The sequence below is a fragment of the Rhineura floridana genome, chromosome 2, assembly GCF_030035675.1.
Source record: "Rhineura floridana isolate rRhiFlo1 chromosome 2, rRhiFlo1.hap2, whole genome shotgun sequence".
Classification (NCBI taxonomy): Eukaryota; Metazoa; Chordata; class Lepidosauria; order Squamata; family Rhineuridae; genus Rhineura; species Rhineura floridana.
The window spans coordinates 170,288,137-170,308,179 of NC_084481.1; the positions used below are offsets into that span (position 1 = coordinate 170,288,137).

Below are 20,043 nucleotides of genomic sequence, written 5' to 3' on the forward strand. Positions count from 1 at the left end.
GAATGATCCTGACTTTGGTGTTCAGTGATACATCTTTGCATTTGAGGACCTTTTCTAGTTCTCTCACAGCTGCCCTCCCCAGTCCTAGCCTTCTTCTGATTTCTTGACAATTGTCTCCATTTTGGTTAAAGACTGTGCCAAGGTATTGATAATCCTTGACAAGTTCAATGTCCTCATTGTCAACTGTAAAGTTACATAAATCTTCTGTTGTCATTATTTTAGTCTTTTTGACGTTCAGCTGTAGTCCTGCTTTTGTGCTTTCCTCTTTAACTTTCATCAGCATTTGTTTCAAATCATTACTGGTTTCTGCTAGTAGTACGGTATCATCTGCATATCTTAAATTATTGATATTTCTCCACCCAATTTTCACACCTCCTTCATCTTGGTCCAATCCTGCTTTCCGTATGATATGTTCTGCATATAGATTAAATAAATAGGGTGATAAAATACACCCCTGTCTCACACCCTTTCCGATGGGGAACCAATCAGTTTCTCCATATTCCGTCCTTACAGTCGCCTCTTGTGCAGAGTATAGGTTGCGCATCAGGACAATCAGATGCTGTGGCACCCCCATTTCTTTTAAAGTATTCCATAGTTTTTCATGATCTACACAGTCAAAGGCTTTGCTGTAATCTATAAAGCACAGGGTGATTTTCTTCTGAAATTCCTCGGTCCATTCCATTATCCAATGTATGTTTGCGATGTGATCTCTGGTGCCTCTTCCCTTTCTAAATCCAGCTTGGACGTCTGGCATTTCTCACTCCATATATGGTAAGAGCCTTTATTGTAGAATCTTGAGCATTACTTTACTTGCCTGAGATATTAAGGCAATAGTTCGATAATTACTGCATTCTCTGGGATCCCCTTTCTTTGGAATTGGGATGTATATGGAACACTTCCAGTCTGTGGGCCATTGTTTAGTTTTCCATATTTGTTGACAGTTTGCCTAATATTTAAGGGGAGGGAATTCCACAGGGTAGGTGCTGCCACACTAAATGTCCGTTTCCTATGTTGTGCAGAATGGACCTCCTGATAAGATGGTATCAAGACTGCTACGGAGGTGAGCAACTTTACCCTCAAAGTGCCTAGCAAACAATTCACAGTGGGCCTCCGAAGGGTCTAAAACTCCATCTCCTGGAGTTGATGTCAGCAGACCCCTGACAATATGTTAAAGCTCCACTGGACAGCTACTTGAGGATGTGATGGAGGCAGAGAAGTGAGCCTTCTTCACTGCCCTTACCACCACACAGTAGGCACAGTTATGATGTTTTACTCATGCCTGATCAGCCTCACAGCATCTTTCGCCACATGCGTTCTAGCTGTCATCCAGCCTGTTTCATTGCCCTTAGCTCACTGGTGTACCAAAGTGCCTGCTAATGTCTCTGACTTCAATCCATATTTCTTCTGGTTCTCTGTCAACTAAGTTTAAAGCCTCAAATCTGTTCCTTATTTAATCTTTATATTCTTCTGGGATGTTATTTAAATTGTATTTTGGCATTATGATTGCTTTGTTGTTCTTTAGCTTTACTCTGATTTTTGATATTACCAGTTCATATCTGTGCCACCGTCTGCTCCTGGTCTTTGTTTTTGCAGAAAGTACCCATTCCAACACACTAAAACAAATGTGGAAACATTTTTGTTTGAGAAAAAAAGACAACTATTGATATTTGCCTGATGTTAATCCCTTGTTTATAAGGTGGCTCTGGTAATTGATAAAGCTACTGCATCCTGGAATATCAGGGGTCAGGAGCACAATTAAGGAAAGGAGGAAAACCTAAATATAGAAAAGAGAACAGAACTGCCTGCATTGTCTGGGTATACTTTAAGGAGACTGCAGTATCTGTATTTATCAGAGCTTGTAAAATTCTCAGTTAAGTATTGTCATGCAAGCCTGGCTAAAGAGATCAACTGAATACCAATTCCTGCCAGATTTCAGTGCATGTTAACAAAAATACACTCCATGAGCAAAAACTGCAAACTTCTTACTCTTCTATTATCTTGCAGAGAGCTTGACAATCTTCATCATAAGCCTGTAACTTAGGACAATAAATGTACTGGCTCAGAATTTCATCTTCTGGGGTAGGACCTGCATAAACTGCACACTATAGAGAAGAAAAAAAGAAAAGCCAAATGAGTTTCATACATTTAAAAATCCAAAAGAGATTATGTATATCCACAGCTAAGAATCACAGCAAGGTCTTTATTGCTGCAGCAGCTTTGAAGGGACCAGACACTTTTTAAATTTTCCAGTAGCTTGTCTCATTAGAACTGACACAGCAAGAAAGACAAATGAACTTTGGCCAAGCATGAAAAGCTACCCATTCAAGCACTAATGGATCTCTATTACCATATGGTATAAGTCATCATGAAGCTTATTCACTGCTGCTGAGGCGGAAGCAATGTTTAGATCTTGATCCCCCCCCCCAAAGTTGAAAAGGTTGGATGAGTTTCTAGTGTGTGTCTTGGAACAGCTCACAAATATATACCTTACATGTTATTAAATGTAAATCTGTATGTTTCTGTACTTACTTTGGGTGGGAGCAAACTCTGGCGAGGCTTCTGTATCACAAAATGGACTTGGAGGAGTGTGAAAAATTCACGGACTGTGATAGTACCTTCCTGCAGTTTCTGAAAATGAGGAATTTACACATAACTACTTAAAATAGGCTTAGTGTTTTTGGAGTGCTAGACCAAAAGCCACCAGTAACTGATTTCATGTCATTTATAACCAACTTTTCTGCATAAAAATACATTTGAAGAAGTGTACAAACACAATTCATAAAAACAAAATTAAAAAGATAAATCAAGTAGTAACATCAAGGGAAACAGCACAAAACAAATTAACACAGCAATAAAGCGAAATGCCAAAAGCTTGTTTGAATAAAAAACTCTTAAATTGCTCATCTAAGACAGGAAGAAGTCTGTTGGATCTCACCAGGGACGGTATTCCATTACTGCAGCAACATACTTATTCAGAGAGAAGAGAATTACAGGACTTTAAACTTCTTACATACCTCCTGCAAATTTTGTTCACAAATGCTGTCCATGAGAAACTGATTCTCCAATTCACTATTTTGTTGAACTAGGAAAAAAGTAGATGTGCTAAACAAACAAGAAGTTGTGTCTCAAGATATACAGAATACCCAAAACAGATCAATGTTAAATAAAGACCACTTCAATTAGAATCAGGCTGGACTAATGGTCTGAAGGGATTTTTATTTTGCTCTGGATTCTGATCTTTTTTTAGAATCAGTCCTGGTGATCTTTAATAACTTCACAATGAAGAGAAGTGCCTGTAACCAAGTAGATCCCCACCCCCAATCCATAACATGTAGGTTTATAAAAATCATGAATAGTGTAGAAATTATGACAAAAATTGTTCTCTCAAAATACTAGAACCAAACTTTTTCAAATTTTATTTTGTTGGTAGGATTAAAATAATATTCAAGGTAGATTACAACAGAACTACCCAGTAGACCCTCTTCCTCTGGCAAGGATTAGCTGGAGCAGAGTTCTTTTTGCCGGGGGGGGGGGGAGAATAGAATAGAAGAGCTCTGCAACTCCTAATTTTCTTACAATAGCTGGGCCAGACTGGTTTTCCCATTGCCACTGTCAATGTTATTACTGAGACTTTAGATCAGCCTTTCTCAACCAGTGGGCCTCCAGATGTTGTTGGACTACAACTCCCATCAGCCTCAGCCAGCATTGCCAATGGTCAGGAAAGATGGGAATTGTGGTCCAACAACATCTGGAGGCATACGGGTTGGGAAAGGCTGCTTTAGATAAACAGGAAATTCTGCACCCTCCCACTATTTTTTTGAGCGCACTTGCAAAATTAGTATTGAAGAAAAAAACTTTTCAGTTTCAAGATAAGATGTTTTGTCAAATTTCTGGTACACCCATGGAGTGTCGCTTTGCTCCAGAATTGGCAAATATCTTTATGGATAAATTTGAAAAAGGTATATTTTATGTGACAACAATACTTACAGAAATGAGATATTGCTGTACAAGAGATACTTAGATGACATTTTAATGATTTGGACAGGTACCGAAGGTAGACTTAAGGATTTTGACAAATTCAATAACACCATGCACCCCACTATTAAATTCAAAACTGTTTATGATGCCAAGTGTATCCATTTTTTAGATGTGGAGACCAAAAACAATCATGGGACTTTAGTTACTAATATTTATAGGAAACCAACGGATGTTAATTCATATCGTCAGTATGACAGCTACCATCCCATGTACCTCAGACATAATCTGCCATATTCTCAGATGTTAAGGAGGAATTGTAGTCACATGAGGAATTTTCTTACCCAAGCTAATGTGTTGATGAGATAACTACAACACAAAGGGTATCCCCATAGGATCCTAAAACAGGTATTATACAAAGCCAAAAACATCAGCAGTACAACCTTACTTACATCTAAGAACAGGCATACTCCTGGGCATAGGATGATTGTACCAGTTACATATGACATATATGCAGCATCCATAAAGCATCCATTAATAAACATTGGCACCTCCTGAAGGACATTCCATGTTGTAAGAATTATCTGTTGCTTGCATATAAACGTGCATCTAATCTAAAGCATTTGTTAGTACATTCGAGTCTGAAAGCACCTAAGTTGCTCAATAGGACTATAGACAACAGCAGCATTGTAGGTCAATTCCCATGTGGCAATTGTAGTGTATGTTCCAACTGCAATAAAGTCAAATCATTTACCAATCCTAGAGACCAGAGGTTATTTCACATCAAAGACTCATTTACATGCGATACTAAAGCTTTTATATATATTGTGCAGTGTCCATGCCCACTTTTGTATGTGGGTATGACCACAAGGAAAATCAAAATACGCATTTGTGAACACAAAAGTTGTATTAGAACTAAGAAAGTACATGCCCCATTAGTAAAACACATTTTGGAATTTAAACATGATGAGAAATCTCTTCTATTGGTGTGCAGAAAAAATTAAAATTTCAGGTAAAGAATTGTGTAAACAGTTAAGGAGGGAAATATTTTGGATATACAGGTTAGATACTTTAATGCCAAATGGGTTAAATGAAGAACTAGATTGGATGCCTATTATGTAGTATTATATCTTTCTGTTCATAGATTTATTTATTGGTTATTCCTAGCTATTGTCTGTGAGTCTTTTTGGCTCTGCTTAAATGATTCATGATTCTTTATATATTACACACCAAGCACTGTAAATTGTACTAAATTGTACTAAATATGTTAAGTACTGACAGAATGAAGCCCATTTACAGGGGTGTTAGCATTGCATCAGCCCTGAACAACTCAACATTGCATCATCCTTATACTGGATGCTGAGTCATTATTATTGTTGTTGTTATGTGCCTACAGTTCGGTGTATTTTTCATGGATAATTGAGATAAATTCTGTTTTATATTCTTGCCTGAACTGGAATATAATTCTTAGTAGTTATGTTTACAGAGGCTTATATCATGCTGCTTTACAGAAGAATTGCAAAATTATTTTCATAAATGATATCTGCAGCAGCAACATAGTTTATTTGGTAAGCCTGATTTTTAATTTTTAGTATATTTTTAGTATGAATTGGTACACTTTTGGGGTTCATAAAAAGCATTTTCATATATCTTTGTTTTATATATATATATTAAGCATTGTATAACCTGAATCCACGCACAGACAGAAGCTCTCTGAATAGATGCCACTGATGAAAACTTGAATCAAGTCAAAACGTGTTTGGCATATTTGGCATAGTATTTGAGATTTGTTGTGCATTTTACCTTTGCATTTTATATTTCTGTATTTGTACAACTCTGCATTTTATTGCTGTGTTGCCATTGCGAGTGTATGTATATTTCGTCTATACAGCTAACAATTCATATCACACCCTGTGTAGTAAAGTGCATGTGCATTTGAAATTGGGCATTATTGTGTATTCTGTCAGCTATTAGCAAAGACTATTTTTTCCACTATTCATTTCTATATTTTAGAATCATATCATGTCTGATTAGACCTTGACTTTATTTGCTTTTCTGAATTTGTTTGTGCACCATGGCATGCAGAGAAGGAGAAAGGATTGATTGTGCTAAGGGTATGACTGAAAACTGTATGGGAGTAGAGGACCTGTTTACTTTTTTCAATATATTTGTCATGAAAAAGATTCCAGAGCTTCATTAGATATGGTGTTTTGGCTCCCAAGATACGTTAAGGAAGTTCACAGAATAAAAGTTTCACTTGCTTGCCTGCCTTCCTGCACCCTCCCAAAAGTCTCATCAGAAGGTCAAGGTCAGTGGGTGGGGGAAATACCAGGTTTCTGAGAGAGGGAAATTGTGCAAACTCCTCTCCTCCATCATTCCTGAATTTAAGATCTTGTTGAAATTCAAAACGTTTTTGTTGTAATGTTTCACACTTGATGGGCTTGCAAAAGGAGCATGGTTGTCCAAAGATGCAATACTATGTGTATGGGTGCAAATCAGGTTGTAATCTTTTGGCAAGTTATTTTAAGAAATTCCACTGAACCCTATAGATGATGATACTAAACATAGAAAGATAACAGTATGTCTCATTTAGAAGCTTGTGCATTTCATTTTACAGAGGCCTGCATCTGAAGCCAGTCACACCTATATACCTTCTACCACTGAAAAAAAAAATTGTCACATACACAGTATCATAGTGCTCCATTCTCTACTGGGTTAGTTGAAATCAAAATAATCAGGCTAGAAAGAATTCTTACTAGTAAAGTCTGTATCAGTCTTAATGGAATCCAAAGAGCTGCTGTTGCTGCTTTGCGTCTTTTCCAGATTTCTAGTTATCACGTCTGGAACATTTTTACCTTCATGAGCTACCATTGTGCTGGAAAGGGGCTAAAATTAAAAGAGTTAGATAGACAAGATTATTTTATAGGTATACCAACCAAAGTATTTCTAATTGTTTGTTGTAGATCACCAAATATCTGAAAGTCTGCTTCCTTCCCTATGGACCCTCTTGGGTTTTAAGATCAGTAGAGGGAGCCTTCTTGGTAATTCCACTGCCTTCAGAAATTTTGGTTGGCAGCCTGGGGAAGGCTGTTCTCTGGAGGAGCCCCTAAGCTCCCTGCAGAGGTATGCCTGACATCTTCATTATGAAGCTTCCACCATATGCTGAAGATGCACTTCATAATCCTGGCCTTTGACACCTGAGATATTGAATTGAATTGAAACTTTATTTTGAAACTTTATTTTTACCCCGCCCTTTTTCCAAACTGGAACTCAGGGTGGCTTACAAATAAAACTACGTGTAGTTAAAAACATAGAAAAACATACAATTAAAATGCAATTAAACTATGCACAACCTTAAAACCATAAAAGGCACTTAAAAATCTAAAAACAATTTAAAATAATACAGATAATAATATAAAACATTAAAACAAGCCTTGTAAAGCCCAATCCTAAACACCTTCTATCCCAAAAGCCTGTCGGAATAAAAAAGTCTTTACTTGCCGACGGAAGGATGGCAAGGAGGGGGCCATTCGTGCCTCCCTAGGAAGTGAGTTCCAGAACTTAGGAGCAGCCACCGAGAAGGCCCTATCTTGCGTCCCAACCAATCGCACTTGCGAGGGTGTTGGGACTGAGAGAAGGGCCTCTCCTGAAGATCTCAGGGCCCGGGCAGGCTCGTATAGGGTCTAACAGATAGCCTGGACCTGGGCCGTATAGGTATCACAAGGACCCACCCTATTCTCTTGACTATAATTTGTTCTAACTTTTTATTTTTAAATTGTTGTAACCTGCCCTAGGACCTCACTGTGAAGGGTGGGTAAGAAATAAAATAAGAAGCAATTTTTAAGATGCTCTATAGCAGCATGTATACATTGTTAAAGTCACAGGGAGACTGTTAGGCTGCAATCCTATATTCACTTACCTGGGATAAAGGTCTATTGAACTCAACATATAGGATAGCACAGCATGTCTATCATGCATCAAGTATACAGAAGGAGTACAAGGCTCCCCCCAACTCTATGATTGCATTTCCTGATTGTTTGCTCAACAGAATTTACAAAATAAGTTCTTAAGTAGAGCAAACATTCAAGAAATCTGTTTAAAATGTCATTAAGATGTCAATTGATCTGAAAATATATTTTATATTATTAATATATTATAACATTATAGAAACATGGTTAGAACCCTAAATGCAACAATACAGTGTCTAGTAAGTAGGAACAAAGAGAACTATTACAATAGTTATTGTATAGAAATAGAAGAGGACAACAAAAAGGGAAGAACAAGAGCCCTGTTCCAAAAGATTAGAGAAATGAAAGGGAAATTTAAACCAAGAGTAGGGATGTTGAATAATCAACAGGAGAATACACTGACTGACTGAGATGAAGTAAAAGGAAGATGGAAGCAATACACAGAAGAACTATATAAAAGAGATGCCAGGATGACAGATTCATTTATGGAGGAACCGTATGATGAAGAACCAAAAATTTTAGAATGTGAGGTGAAAGCTGCCCTTAAAATAGTTGGAAGAAACAAATCACCAGGAACAGATGGCATACCAATATAGTTGCTACAAGCTGCTGAGACTGAATCTGTCCAAATTTTGACAAAAAATTGTTAACAAATATGGAAAACTAAACAATGGTCCACAGACTGGAAGCGTTCAATATACATCCCAATCCCAAAGAAAGGGGATCCCAGGGAATGCAGAAATTATCAAACGATTGCCTTAATATGAAAACGAGGACACTGAACTTGTGAAGGATTATCAATACGTTGGCACAGTCATTAACCAAAATGGAGACAACAGTGAAGAAATCAGAAAAAGGCTAGGACTAGGGAGGGCAGCTATGAGAGAACTAGAAAAGATCCTCAAATGCAAAGATGGATCACTGAACACTAAAGTCAGGATCATTCAGATCATGGTATTCCTGATCTCTATGTATGTATGTGTAAGTTGGACAGTGAAAAAAGCGGATAAGAGAAAAATCAATTCATTTGAAATGTAGTGTTGGAGGAGAGCTTTGTGCATACCATAGACCATGAGAATGACAAATAATTGGGAGTTAGAACAAATTAAACCAGAATTATCACTAGAAGCTAAAATGATAAAACTGAAGTTATCATACTTTGGACACATAATGAGAAGACGTGATTCATTAGAAAAGATAATAATGCTGGGAAAAGCAGAAGGGAGTAGAAAAAGAGGAAGGCCAAACAAGAGATGGATTGATTCCATAAAGGAAGCCACAGACCTGAACTTACAAGATCTGAACAGGGTGGTTCATGACAGATGCTACTGGAGGTCACTGATTCATGAAATGGAAATGGACTGCCTTCAAGTCGATCCCGACTTATGGCAACCTAGGGTTTTCATGGCAAGCGGTATTCAGAGGGGGTTTACCATTGCCTTCCTCTGAGGCTGAGAGGCAGTGACTGGCCTAAGGTCACCCATTGCGCTTCATGGCTGTGTGAGGATTCGAACCCTGGTCTCCCAGGTCGTAGTCCAGCACCTTAACCACTACACCACACTGGCTCTCTCACTGATTCATAGGGTCACCATAAGTCGTAATCGACTTGAAGGCACATAACAACAACAACAACAACAACATTATAAATTATATTAAAACTATGCATTAAAACTAAGCTTAGCATCTATGTGTTGCTTCAAACCTCATTTAACTTTGTAGAAAACACATAAATGTAGAAAGCGCAACAAGAAACTTAACTATATTTAGCTTAACTGTGTGTGCAGTAGTATAAGGTAGAACTCCAAAAAATGGACATGAACAGATTTGAAACTGTGCATCACTCTTCATGATCCTAGTCTACTAACAAGAGGTTAATGGTATTCGGCACAAACGAATTCCAGTGAAAGAAAAATCTCAGAAAAATAGTGAAACAGGTTCTTGCTGATTGTTGGGTGAAAAATGCACAAGCAGACAAAGGAAAGCTTGTGGATAATACAAGTTAAGTTCTCCATATACATATACATTACCCAGCTACTCTTACAATAGTCCTATAAATTACAGATTAAAATATTACAATATTTTACTAAGGTGGGAGCACACCATTATATGTGAAAGAATAATCACTTGCCGAAGACCACCTCAGGAATTTATAGGTACTACACTAGTTCAGCTTTCTTTAGAATGAAACCACTGTTAAATATGTATTTCATTCTGTAATTAATAGAAACTGATTTTACAGACTTGAGGAAAAAATGACCAAATGCCAAGCAGTGGTCTTACAACCTACCTGCTTTAACTCTGCAGTAGCATTCCAGCCCTCGTCTACCTTGAGCTTCTTTTCTTGCTGAAGGTCCTCATCCTCTTGATTCAAAGCTCTTTTCTGTCTATTATTAGTTTCAAATATTTCAAATAAATGGCTTTCCTTATCGATAATCTCTTTTTCATTCATCCTATCACAGAGCTTTTCTGGCATTTCACAGCTTAGAGACTCGTTAGAATCCATGTCATCTACACATGCAGGAAGCAATTCTTCCCCTATATAATGAGATGGACTCGAGTTTTGTGTAACTTTGTCTGAGGATCTCTTCATGAGCAGAGAGACTTGTGAACCTTGAGCTTCTATTCTCTCTTCTGATCTGGCATTAATATCTGCTACATTAGAAACAACAGATTTCCTTTTATTTGGCAGTTTTGGTGGGAAGATACCCAGGGGTATTTTTTTTATTTTACAGCTATCATTAAATCTGGTATTTAAGGGCAAACTGAGAGTAACACCTTCTGTAAAACCAGTAACTGTCCCCTCATTAGAACCAATGGGAGGACTGGATTTTTTTTTGACATCTTCTCTCAACCCCAAAGGATCACCTGGCTTCACTGTCAGTTTGGGCAATTCTTTCCCAAAATTGGACCCAACATTTTGAGCGTGTTGGAAAAGTTCAGACTTCTTCCCAATGTCTTTTAACTTTGAGCAGTCACTGATAATATCAGATTGTTTAGGTAAAATGCTTGGTTCTTCTTCTGTAGAAGAGTTATTGATGGAAGGACAGTCCAAGTTCTTATCTTTCGCAGTGCTACCCCAGTCACATAACACAGTATTATATTTCTGAGTTATTTTATCAATTGGAAAAGTATCTGTTTCTCCAACAAAGCTACCATCCTGTATTGATTGAAACAACTTCCTTGGATCATCTTTAAGGCTCTTGCTTTCACTAATAAATATGCACATTCTCTCTCTGTTTAAATCAAGGGTTTCCTCAGATAACGTTGGATCTGGGGCTGGCATTTTAGCTGGAAACATAAAATCTTTGTCTTCACAATTTCCATAATTTGATGTGGCTTCCTTTGGAAAATGATTAGTTTTAGATGTCCAGGATCCTAGTTGTTTTGCTTGGGTTTTCAAAGAGTTCTGTTGCTCTTGGACAACATCCATAGGCATAGGTAGCATCACATTGGCAGCACAAATGGACATTTTAGGTGTATCATTATCAATTTCCCCCCCAAAAGTAACCACTGAAGCAGGAAATTCAGAGTTAGATTTGGCCTGGGAACGTATATAATGGTTTTTAACAGCATTTACCTCCATGTTGTCAGGATCTGAAAATGCAACTGTCTTTTCTTTTGACCTTGTGGAGGACTTTGATATTTGTTTCTCACCATCAGGCACATAGTTGTTAGGGTTAAAAGTGGTAACTGTGTGATTTCTTATAGCTTCTGTATCTTGTATTTTCTCCCCACATGTAGGGAAAGCTACATTACCCAAATTCTGTTGTATGTTTTTCCTCGCCATTTCTTGTTTCTCAGAGCCCTCCAGGATCCCATTATCAACCGTATTAGGTCGCAAGCCAGTGACTTCTGTGCCATCCTGGTGAAATGTGAATGCATTAGTCTTATTGAGATGGCATAGGGGCTTAGTTTGGCTGGCTGACAGGCAATCCAGGCTTGTTCTGTTATCAAATGACAATGTATGCCTTTTAACAATTTCTGTGTCAGCCATAGCTAATGCCACCATTTCGTCTGAAGAGGGCTCCTGTTCAGCATGCACCCCCAATTTCATCACATTCTTGTGCAAATTTTCCTTAGGATTTTTAGTAACAGTGTAAGATCCTGTGATGTCCATATTACCCTGGTGAAACAGTACCTGAGGAATTATTTCTGACTGGGAGATGATATCATGGTTAACTGCTACTGTATGGCACTTTGTTATTTCCATTTCATTATCATGTAGTGTGAGAACAGTAGTGCTGTCTTTAACTGATCCTGATAACGTGATCTTGCTAGTCTCTGTCTGTGGCAAAGATCTGAAACATCTATTTTTCAGAAATGCACCTGATATGGGCCTTGTTATATCCATGTCATTGTTACACATAAACATCATAGTTTTATCTGCAGGAACAAAAGGTGTAGATTTAGTTATGGTTCCATCACTGCTGCATGCGGACAAACTGTTTTTATGCGCAGGAGCTGAGGACAGTACTTGAGTAGCTATCTTGACTTGCGGTATAATATCACTGTTGACTGTCACTGTATGGCTCCTCGTAAACTCCATCTCATTGTCTTCAGGCAGGAGACACACAGTCTCTTCCTTGGCTAATCCAGACAGAATCACCTTGCCAATTACTTTTTTCTTCAGTGGCAAAGGCTTAAAACCAGTATCTTCTAGAGATGTATTTATTGTGTGCGACAAGGGCTTAGTTATTTCCATGTCATCATTCTGCATAAACACCACAGTTTCATCTGCTGGAACAAGAGATGTGGACTTAGTTACTGCCATGTTACTGCTACATACAGACCTGCTGGTTCTCCCTGCAGGGATTTTGGATAGCACTTGAGGAGCTCCCTCTACTGTCACTGAAAAGCTCTTGGTAAGTTTCATTTCATTGTCTTCACTCAGGGAAAATAAAACAGTCTTGTCACAAGCTGATCCAGTTACGTTTTTCTTACCAGTTCTTATATTTTGCTGTGGTTCTGCTAGGGAGTCAGTTATACTTCTCAGGGATTTATCAATTACACATGCAATTGGGTTAGTTATCTCCATATCCTCACTCAGTGTAAGTGTGGCAGCTTTATTTGAAGACACAATTGATGCAATAGGAATGTCTTCACCTTGGGTGACAGCATCATGGTTTAATGCCACTGTGTGGCTCCTGGTAATTTCCATTTCATTCTCATCAGTAAGCAAAAAGATGACAGTTCTGTCTTTGGCTGATCCAATCTCACGGTGGTTTTGTGCAGCATGGGCACCAGCATTTTCTACTGGCTGATCTGTTACGCCTGCTATGACTTTAGTCTCATCCATGTCATTAAGATAAACAGTTTTATCTACAGGTTGTAAGGAGAGCACTTGAGGAGTTCTTTCACACTGCTGCATATCATCATAGTTTACCACTACTGTACAGCTCTTGGTCATCTCCATTTTATTGTCTTCATTCAAGGAAAATACAACAGTCTTATCACTATCTAAGTGAGTTGCACTTTTCTGACCAGCTCTCATTTCTTGCTGTGGCATATCCTGGAATCCAGCAGTATTTAGAGAATTATCAACTATGTATGTTATGGGTTTAGTTATTTCCATGTCCTCACCGGATCCAAATACAGCAGTTTTATCTGCAGAAATGAAGGATGTTGCATTATTTGAAAGCCCACCGTTTCCATTAATTACTGCTGTTGTACGAGTCTGTTGTGTGATGTCATCACATAGGAAAAGAAACTGACTCCCTGATTTGTTTCCATAACTCGTGGCAGCTTGACTTCTATTTAAGTTGATGTTTTTTGCAAAGAAAGCTGCCTTCTCACTTGGCAAGGAAGCAAGCGGAGCATTTTCATTCCTCTGAGGAAGGTAGGATGTCCGTGCACCAGCATTTATTCTTGAATTTAGTAGCCCCAAATTATCACAAATAACCTCTTGATTTGGTACAGCTATTCCACTGTTAGAACATTGCACATGATTTAGAAAAGAATTTGTGGAAAGTTGATTTTGAGTAATGTCCAGATGGACCTCTCTAGAAACAGTTCCCTCCATTAGCCTGGAGACATCGTTTCTCTGTTTTTCAAAAGCTCCATCAACAAAATTGCCTATTACCTTAGAATTTTGATCCCAGACTAAACCTGTGTAATTCTTAGTCATTTCCATATCTGCATAGAAGCTAGTTTTATCATCATGAAGAACAGGCACAGTAGTGACGGGCATGGGTATTGTACTAGTTCCCTGATAACAAGCCACTGAGGCATCCCTATTAGCATGTTTTATGTTAACACCTGTTTCTTTATTGTTTACAGTTATTTCATTAATGCACATAGCTGGATCCTTCTGAATACCAAGCTGATAACTAGAAGTCTTTAATCTACAGCTATCCATGTCATAAGTGACTGAATATTTTCCCCCAAGATTCTCCTGTTGATTCATCATGTTAAGTGACTTAGTTTCAGGTGGCAAAACACTTTCTGTATTAGTAATAATCATGTCCATACTTTCTTTTCCACAAGCCAGAGTCGCTTCTCCACAACCTAACTGTTCTGCGACACACCAAGTAGGAGGAGCAGTCGTCTTTTCATTAGACAGAATAGATGTTACACAGTTTTGCCTATTATTTAGTCTTCTAAAGACGGTCGCCATGTTGCAATTTTCCCCTTGCAAGTGGGAACATATATTCTCATTTGAAGAACACCTATTTCTTTCTCGAGTCTCTGAAGGAACAATATCAGCAATGGGTGAAGGAAACAATTTAGCTGACTTCAAGCTTTTCAAAAAATCATCAAAGTTAATTTTCTGTGTGTTTTCAGTGTTTGTCTTCTGTTGAGATAAACATGTATCATTCACCTTTGTAGGGCCTTTGGGGAAGCTGAATTCATTCATTTGTGTAGCTTCGTGATTTGATTTTAACTCAGTTGAAAATGATTTGAAATCTATTTTTCTGGGCCCATCAGTTTCTTGACAGGTTCCAACAGCATGATTAATTATTATAGTATGACCAGATGTCATGTCCATTTCATTGTCCTCTGAAAAGATTAGTGTTTTGTCCATTTTGTCCCATTCTTGCCCAGTGTTTACTTTATAACCCTGTTAAAAGAAATTAAACAGTTTACTGATACTTTTAAGTACTTAAATAGCTACTTATATTTAACCTAGGTTTCACAGATACTAAAACTGTAAGGCTCGTTTACACTGCTGACTGCTTAAATAAACAAGAAAATTAGTAAGTATCTTGTGTCACACTTTAATTTGTCAGCAGCAGCTTTCACCAACTTGGTGCCCTCCAGTGTTGGACTACAACTCCCATCAGCTCAAGCCACCATGGCATGATGGGAACTGGGACGAGAGTTGTAGCCCAATAATATGTGTAGGGCACCAAGTTGGCAAAAGCTGGTCTACAAGATTTTACATTGTAAAGCTAAGTTCACCAGTTAAATCTTCTATGCAAGCCATTACAAGACTTATTTTGTGGTACCTTATTTCATCCATTCCTTTTGGGGGGAAGGGGGCCCTATTGTGGGAACTGCATCATGGCCTCCAATCATCTTACTATGTTTACGGTATGAACTATTGCAGAAGCCAATGAGCAACTCTAAAAGATTTATACTAGGTGCTTCAGAATGCTTCCCCTCAAACTAACATATATATGAGAGATGCAGTAACTTTTTGAGGACTTGTTCTGACAGTTATATTTTCTTTAATATTTTATTACATTGTATACAGATTGACATCCTGTATTTAAAGTATTGTGTTAATCGAAGAAATCCCTGTGTTTTTACCTCTAATTGCTGCAAAGACGTCTGAATGGGGGCATGAAGTAAAGTGTTCATCCCTTTTGAGAAGGAAAAAAAAGAGTTACATTTCTATTTTGGTCAGCATAATACTATGTTGCATGCAGCTTTTAAATAAACCATGCAGAAACTAGAAGCCTGAAACCAGTTAGTTTGAATCAGTGCATGGAATTCATACTTTCTGCTCTTCTTGGCTGACCTTGCCACCTTAGGTTTGCTAGGTCATAGTACTGCAGTGACAGTAGAAGCCACACTAGCTTAATTTTTCTCTCAGACTCTATGCCAGGGTGGCTAATCTGCAGGATGCATTTTGTACCCCCTTTTCATTTTATACTGACTGCTCCCATTGGAATGCCAAAAAAAATTGGCCCCGCAAGACCTCCCAAATCAATCCAATTAAATTTTTGGGGGGGAAAATGGTATACTAAATGCTCCCATAGGTACCCTACTGTGATACCAAAAGTTTTTTTCTGCTCCCCCAAAGTATCAATTTTTTAAAATGCCAAATGGATTTTGACACATACACACACACACACCCAATTTGTCCTTTTTTAAAGTAAAAATTGTCCATTGGAGGGCTGAGTATGGCCAAAAAGGCTCAGCCCTAGTAACCCTAAGCGCTCTTGGATCCTTTCTTCCCCTGACTACTTCCGTTCTGCCTAATGCAGAGCCCCTCCCATCCAGAGGCCCTATATCAGAAGAGTTAACTCACACACTCCCATGCAAGTCCCCTCCAAAAAAAAGATCTCACATATTTGGTAGCAGTGGCAAAAATGGGGAAAAAATTAAGTAGATATGAGTCTGGGGTAGAATTATGGGAATGGAAATGACCCCTTTCCTAGTCATCAGCCATGTGGCCCACAGAATACTGGACAAGGACCAAAAAAGGATTGGGGGGAAAGGTCAGCCACCCCGTCTTATATGTGGTTCTGCCCCAAGTCCTACTTTCTCCTTGGCATTGAAGAGGAGCCATGTTTCCATTGTCCTTGCTTCCTTGGGTTCCTTCATTTCAGACCACTACCCTACTTAGTCTGATTTCCGTTAGCTACTCTACCTCTTGGACTGCCCCCTCTCCTCATCCCAGCAACAGATTAGACTCCCTACTGTTACATATAGTGAAGTTTCTTCAGACTATCCTCTCTCTCGCCTGACTAGCCCCTGCTTCCCTCAATTCCCTGTCTCCTCTGCCCCTTTCCTCAAGCCTCACCCTCACCTAGGGTTACTATAGGGCTCTCCTCTCAGTTCCTTGCCTACTCTGCACTCTTTCTTCAGTCTCTCTTCCTCTGGGCTCTTTACTGCATGACCTGGTCCTCATCTCTAGCCAGCCTATGTGATATTTTAGGATGCAACCCAACCCTCCCAACCGCTTGCACCCACAGCCTGGCTGCTCATGGCAGCTGCAATGGAAGGTAGCAGGTTGATAATTTGGCCTTACCCCTGTGCCAGCTCCACCCAGTAGAGCTGAGTAGTGGTATATTTCCACTCAATGCAAACCTCCCACAGCCCAGTGTAAGGTGTAGTTTCAGTTGCTCTACAAATCCCCAATGGACAATTACTTCATCTTCACAGAAGCTGGACTACAAACTGTTTAGTTCTCTAAGCAATCTAACTCTCTGTGGCACCACATGACTTGAGCCAGTTTGGGATCAGAGGCTTCACTACCACAAGTCTCCCCCCCCCAAAAAAGTAGTCACTTCCTAGCAGTAAATATCTTTACAAAACCTAATTACACAGAAGTTTAACAGGCTATCAAAAAAGCTGTGTATATTTAAAGGTTAATTTTGATTTCATACTTACCAGTGATCTCACACAGGTCCACCTCCAGTTTTTCATTTCTAAATAAATGAATCACAACTGAATTTATATCAGAGATAATCTCAGCAGGAAAAATAAATGAGCCGTAAACATTTAACAGAAATGTAACTGCTGGAATTAGACCAGTACTCCTATGAAACCTAGAGTCTCAATAACATGAAGAGATATTACTACCCTGTTACATGTGCTTTAATCTAGATCCAACCCACTATTGAGAACACTGATGTTTGGAAATGTCCAATCAGTGAAATCACCCTTCCAACTACAAAGGCATGAAATGAAGCTTCCTATGCAGTGGATCTCTTCTTCAAGCCAATCATTTCAAAACTGTCTCTACTGAAATATATTAGGGTGCAGCAAGAAAGAGACTGAATAGTCCAGTCATTCTAGGTACAGCAGTATTATACGACCTCAAAGGAGGTTGACAATTGCTATCTTGCACACTCTAGGAACAAATCTTTTCAGGTGAAAGATAGAAGTGAGTCTCCAGTTTCAATTTATATAAAAAAATGCCCCAGTTATCAGATGTTTAGGAAGCACTGCATTAAACAGTCAACATTGGTACAAGTGTTATAAGACTGAAAATCAGGTCTGGGACTATTTCAAAACGGATATAAATACGTTCAGTGTGCATTTCAAGCTTACTGATTAAATGGGTCTTGATCCCTTGCTTCTGCTGCTGTTTCTAAAATTAAACAAAAAATTATGAAAGAAACGTCAACATTATGACAAGCATATATGCTAATAGCAGTGAATGTAACAAGGTTTCCTTTATCATCCCAGAATGTAAATATGAACAGATGTTCTCACCGGCATGGTCTAATTCCACGACAGTTTGAGGATCTGATGGGAAGACCCTAGAACATACACACACAAGGAATTACATTTTTATTTGGAAATATTTTCTGTGAACAAATACACACACACACACACACACTGTCACAGATAAAGATCGAATGAGCCCCTCCACCCCCAAAGACACCTGCTCATTTCTGTACTCTCCCAATTCTCCCAAAGAGTGTGTAGATTAAAATTTATTGTGGATAGGGCAGTTAGCCTTTATAACATAACAAATGTAAAAACAAAACAAGGCATTGATTAAACAATAATTGACAAACTGAGTTTGACACCTTCTTAAAATTCATCTGTTCATTTGCTATCAATTCCAAGGACATGGTAGAACCATCTGAGGCCTGCTGTAATGAATTTGCTAGGCACTTCCAGGGTAAAATATTTAGCATCTGCCAGGACTTAGACTCCAGTGTTATAGCTGGTGAATCAAGCGAGGTATCCAGAGCACAGCCTTGTCCTGATTTCTCGGGTGAGTTTCAGTTGATACAGCTTGAGGACGTTAACAAGGTGCTTGGACAGGTTCGTGCAACCACTTCTGTGCTAGATCCTTGCCCTTCTTGGCTAATAAAAGCTAGCATGAATGGAACAGCCAGCTGAGCCAGGGAAGTGATTAATGCCTCTCTGTGAGAGGCGGTGGTCCCTGGCCGCCTGAAAGAGGTGGTAGTGAGACCACTCCTGAAGAGACCCTCCCTGGACCCAGAAAAATTTAATAACTATAGGCCAGTGGCAAATGTTCCATTCCTGGGCAAGATCCTTGAACAAGTGGTTGCAGGGCAGCTCCAGACACTCTTGGATGAGACCGATTATCTGGATCCACTTCAGTTGGGTTTCAGGCCTGGTTTTGGCATGGAAACAGCCTTGGTCGCCCTGTAAGATGACCTCTGTCGGGAGAGAGACAGGGGGAGTGTGACTCTGTTCATTCTTCTTGATCTCTCAGTGGCTTTCGATACCATTGACCATGGTATCCTTCTGGGAAAACTGGCTGAGTTGGGAGTGGGAGGGACTGCATGGCGGTGGTTCCACTCCTACTTGGCAGGTTGGCTCCAGAAGGTGGTGTTTGGGGAACATTGCTCAGCACCCTGGACTCTCCAGTATGGGGTTCCGCAGGGGTCCGTTCTGTCCCCCATGCTGTTCAACATCTACATGAAACCGTTGGGGGCGGTCATCCGGAGTTTTGGAGTGCATTACCATCAGTATGCTGATGACAAGCACCTCTAATTCTCCTTTTCATCTTCTTCAGGTGAGGCTGTCAATGTGCTGAACCAGTGCCTGGCTGCGACAATGGACTGGATGACGGCTAATAAACTGAGGCTCAATTCAGACAAGACTGAGATGCTGTTAGTGGGTGGTTCTTCTGGCCTGATGGTGGATGTCCAACCTGTCCTGGATGGGGTTGCACTCCCCCTGAAGGAGCAGGTTCGTAGCTTGTGGGTTCTCCTAGAACCATCTCTATCACTTGAGGCTCAGGTAGCCTTGGTGGCACGGAGTGCCTTCTACCAACTTCAGTTGGTGGCCCGGCTACGCCCCTATCTGGACAGGGATAACCTGGCTTCAGTTGTCCATGCTCTGGTAACCTCCAAGTTAGATTACTGCAATGCGCTCTACGTGGGGCTGCCTTTGAAGACGGTTCGGAAACTACAGCTTGTGCAAAATGTAGTGGCCAGATTGGTAA

At 39.4% G+C, this 20,043-nt stretch overlaps 1 protein-coding gene across 3 annotated transcripts in view; it reads right to left on the reverse strand.

Annotated features, from left to right (window-relative positions):
• Nucleotides 1–20,043, reverse strand: part of KNL1 (kinetochore scaffold 1) — a 67,526-nt gene that overhangs the window by 37,134 nt on the left and 10,349 nt on the right. For all 3 annotated transcript variants that reach the window (XM_061611430.1, XM_061611429.1, XM_061611431.1), the window contains exons 6-14: nucleotides 18,330–18,376; nucleotides 18,165–18,204; nucleotides 17,502–17,539; nucleotides 15,693–15,745; nucleotides 10,231–15,000; nucleotides 6,732–6,861; nucleotides 3,015–3,082; nucleotides 2,530–2,628; nucleotides 1,987–2,102 (exon numbers count right to left, since the gene is read on the reverse strand). In XM_061611430.1, the coding sequence (XP_061467414.1) occupies nucleotides 1,987–2,102; nucleotides 2,530–2,628; nucleotides 3,015–3,082; nucleotides 6,732–6,861; nucleotides 10,231–15,000; nucleotides 15,693–15,745; nucleotides 17,502–17,539; nucleotides 18,165–18,204; nucleotides 18,330–18,376 (5,361 nt within the window). The remainder of the gene's footprint in view (nucleotides 1–1,986; nucleotides 2,103–2,529; nucleotides 2,629–3,014; nucleotides 3,083–6,731; nucleotides 6,862–10,230; nucleotides 15,001–15,692; nucleotides 15,746–17,501; nucleotides 17,540–18,164; nucleotides 18,205–18,329; nucleotides 18,377–20,043) is intronic.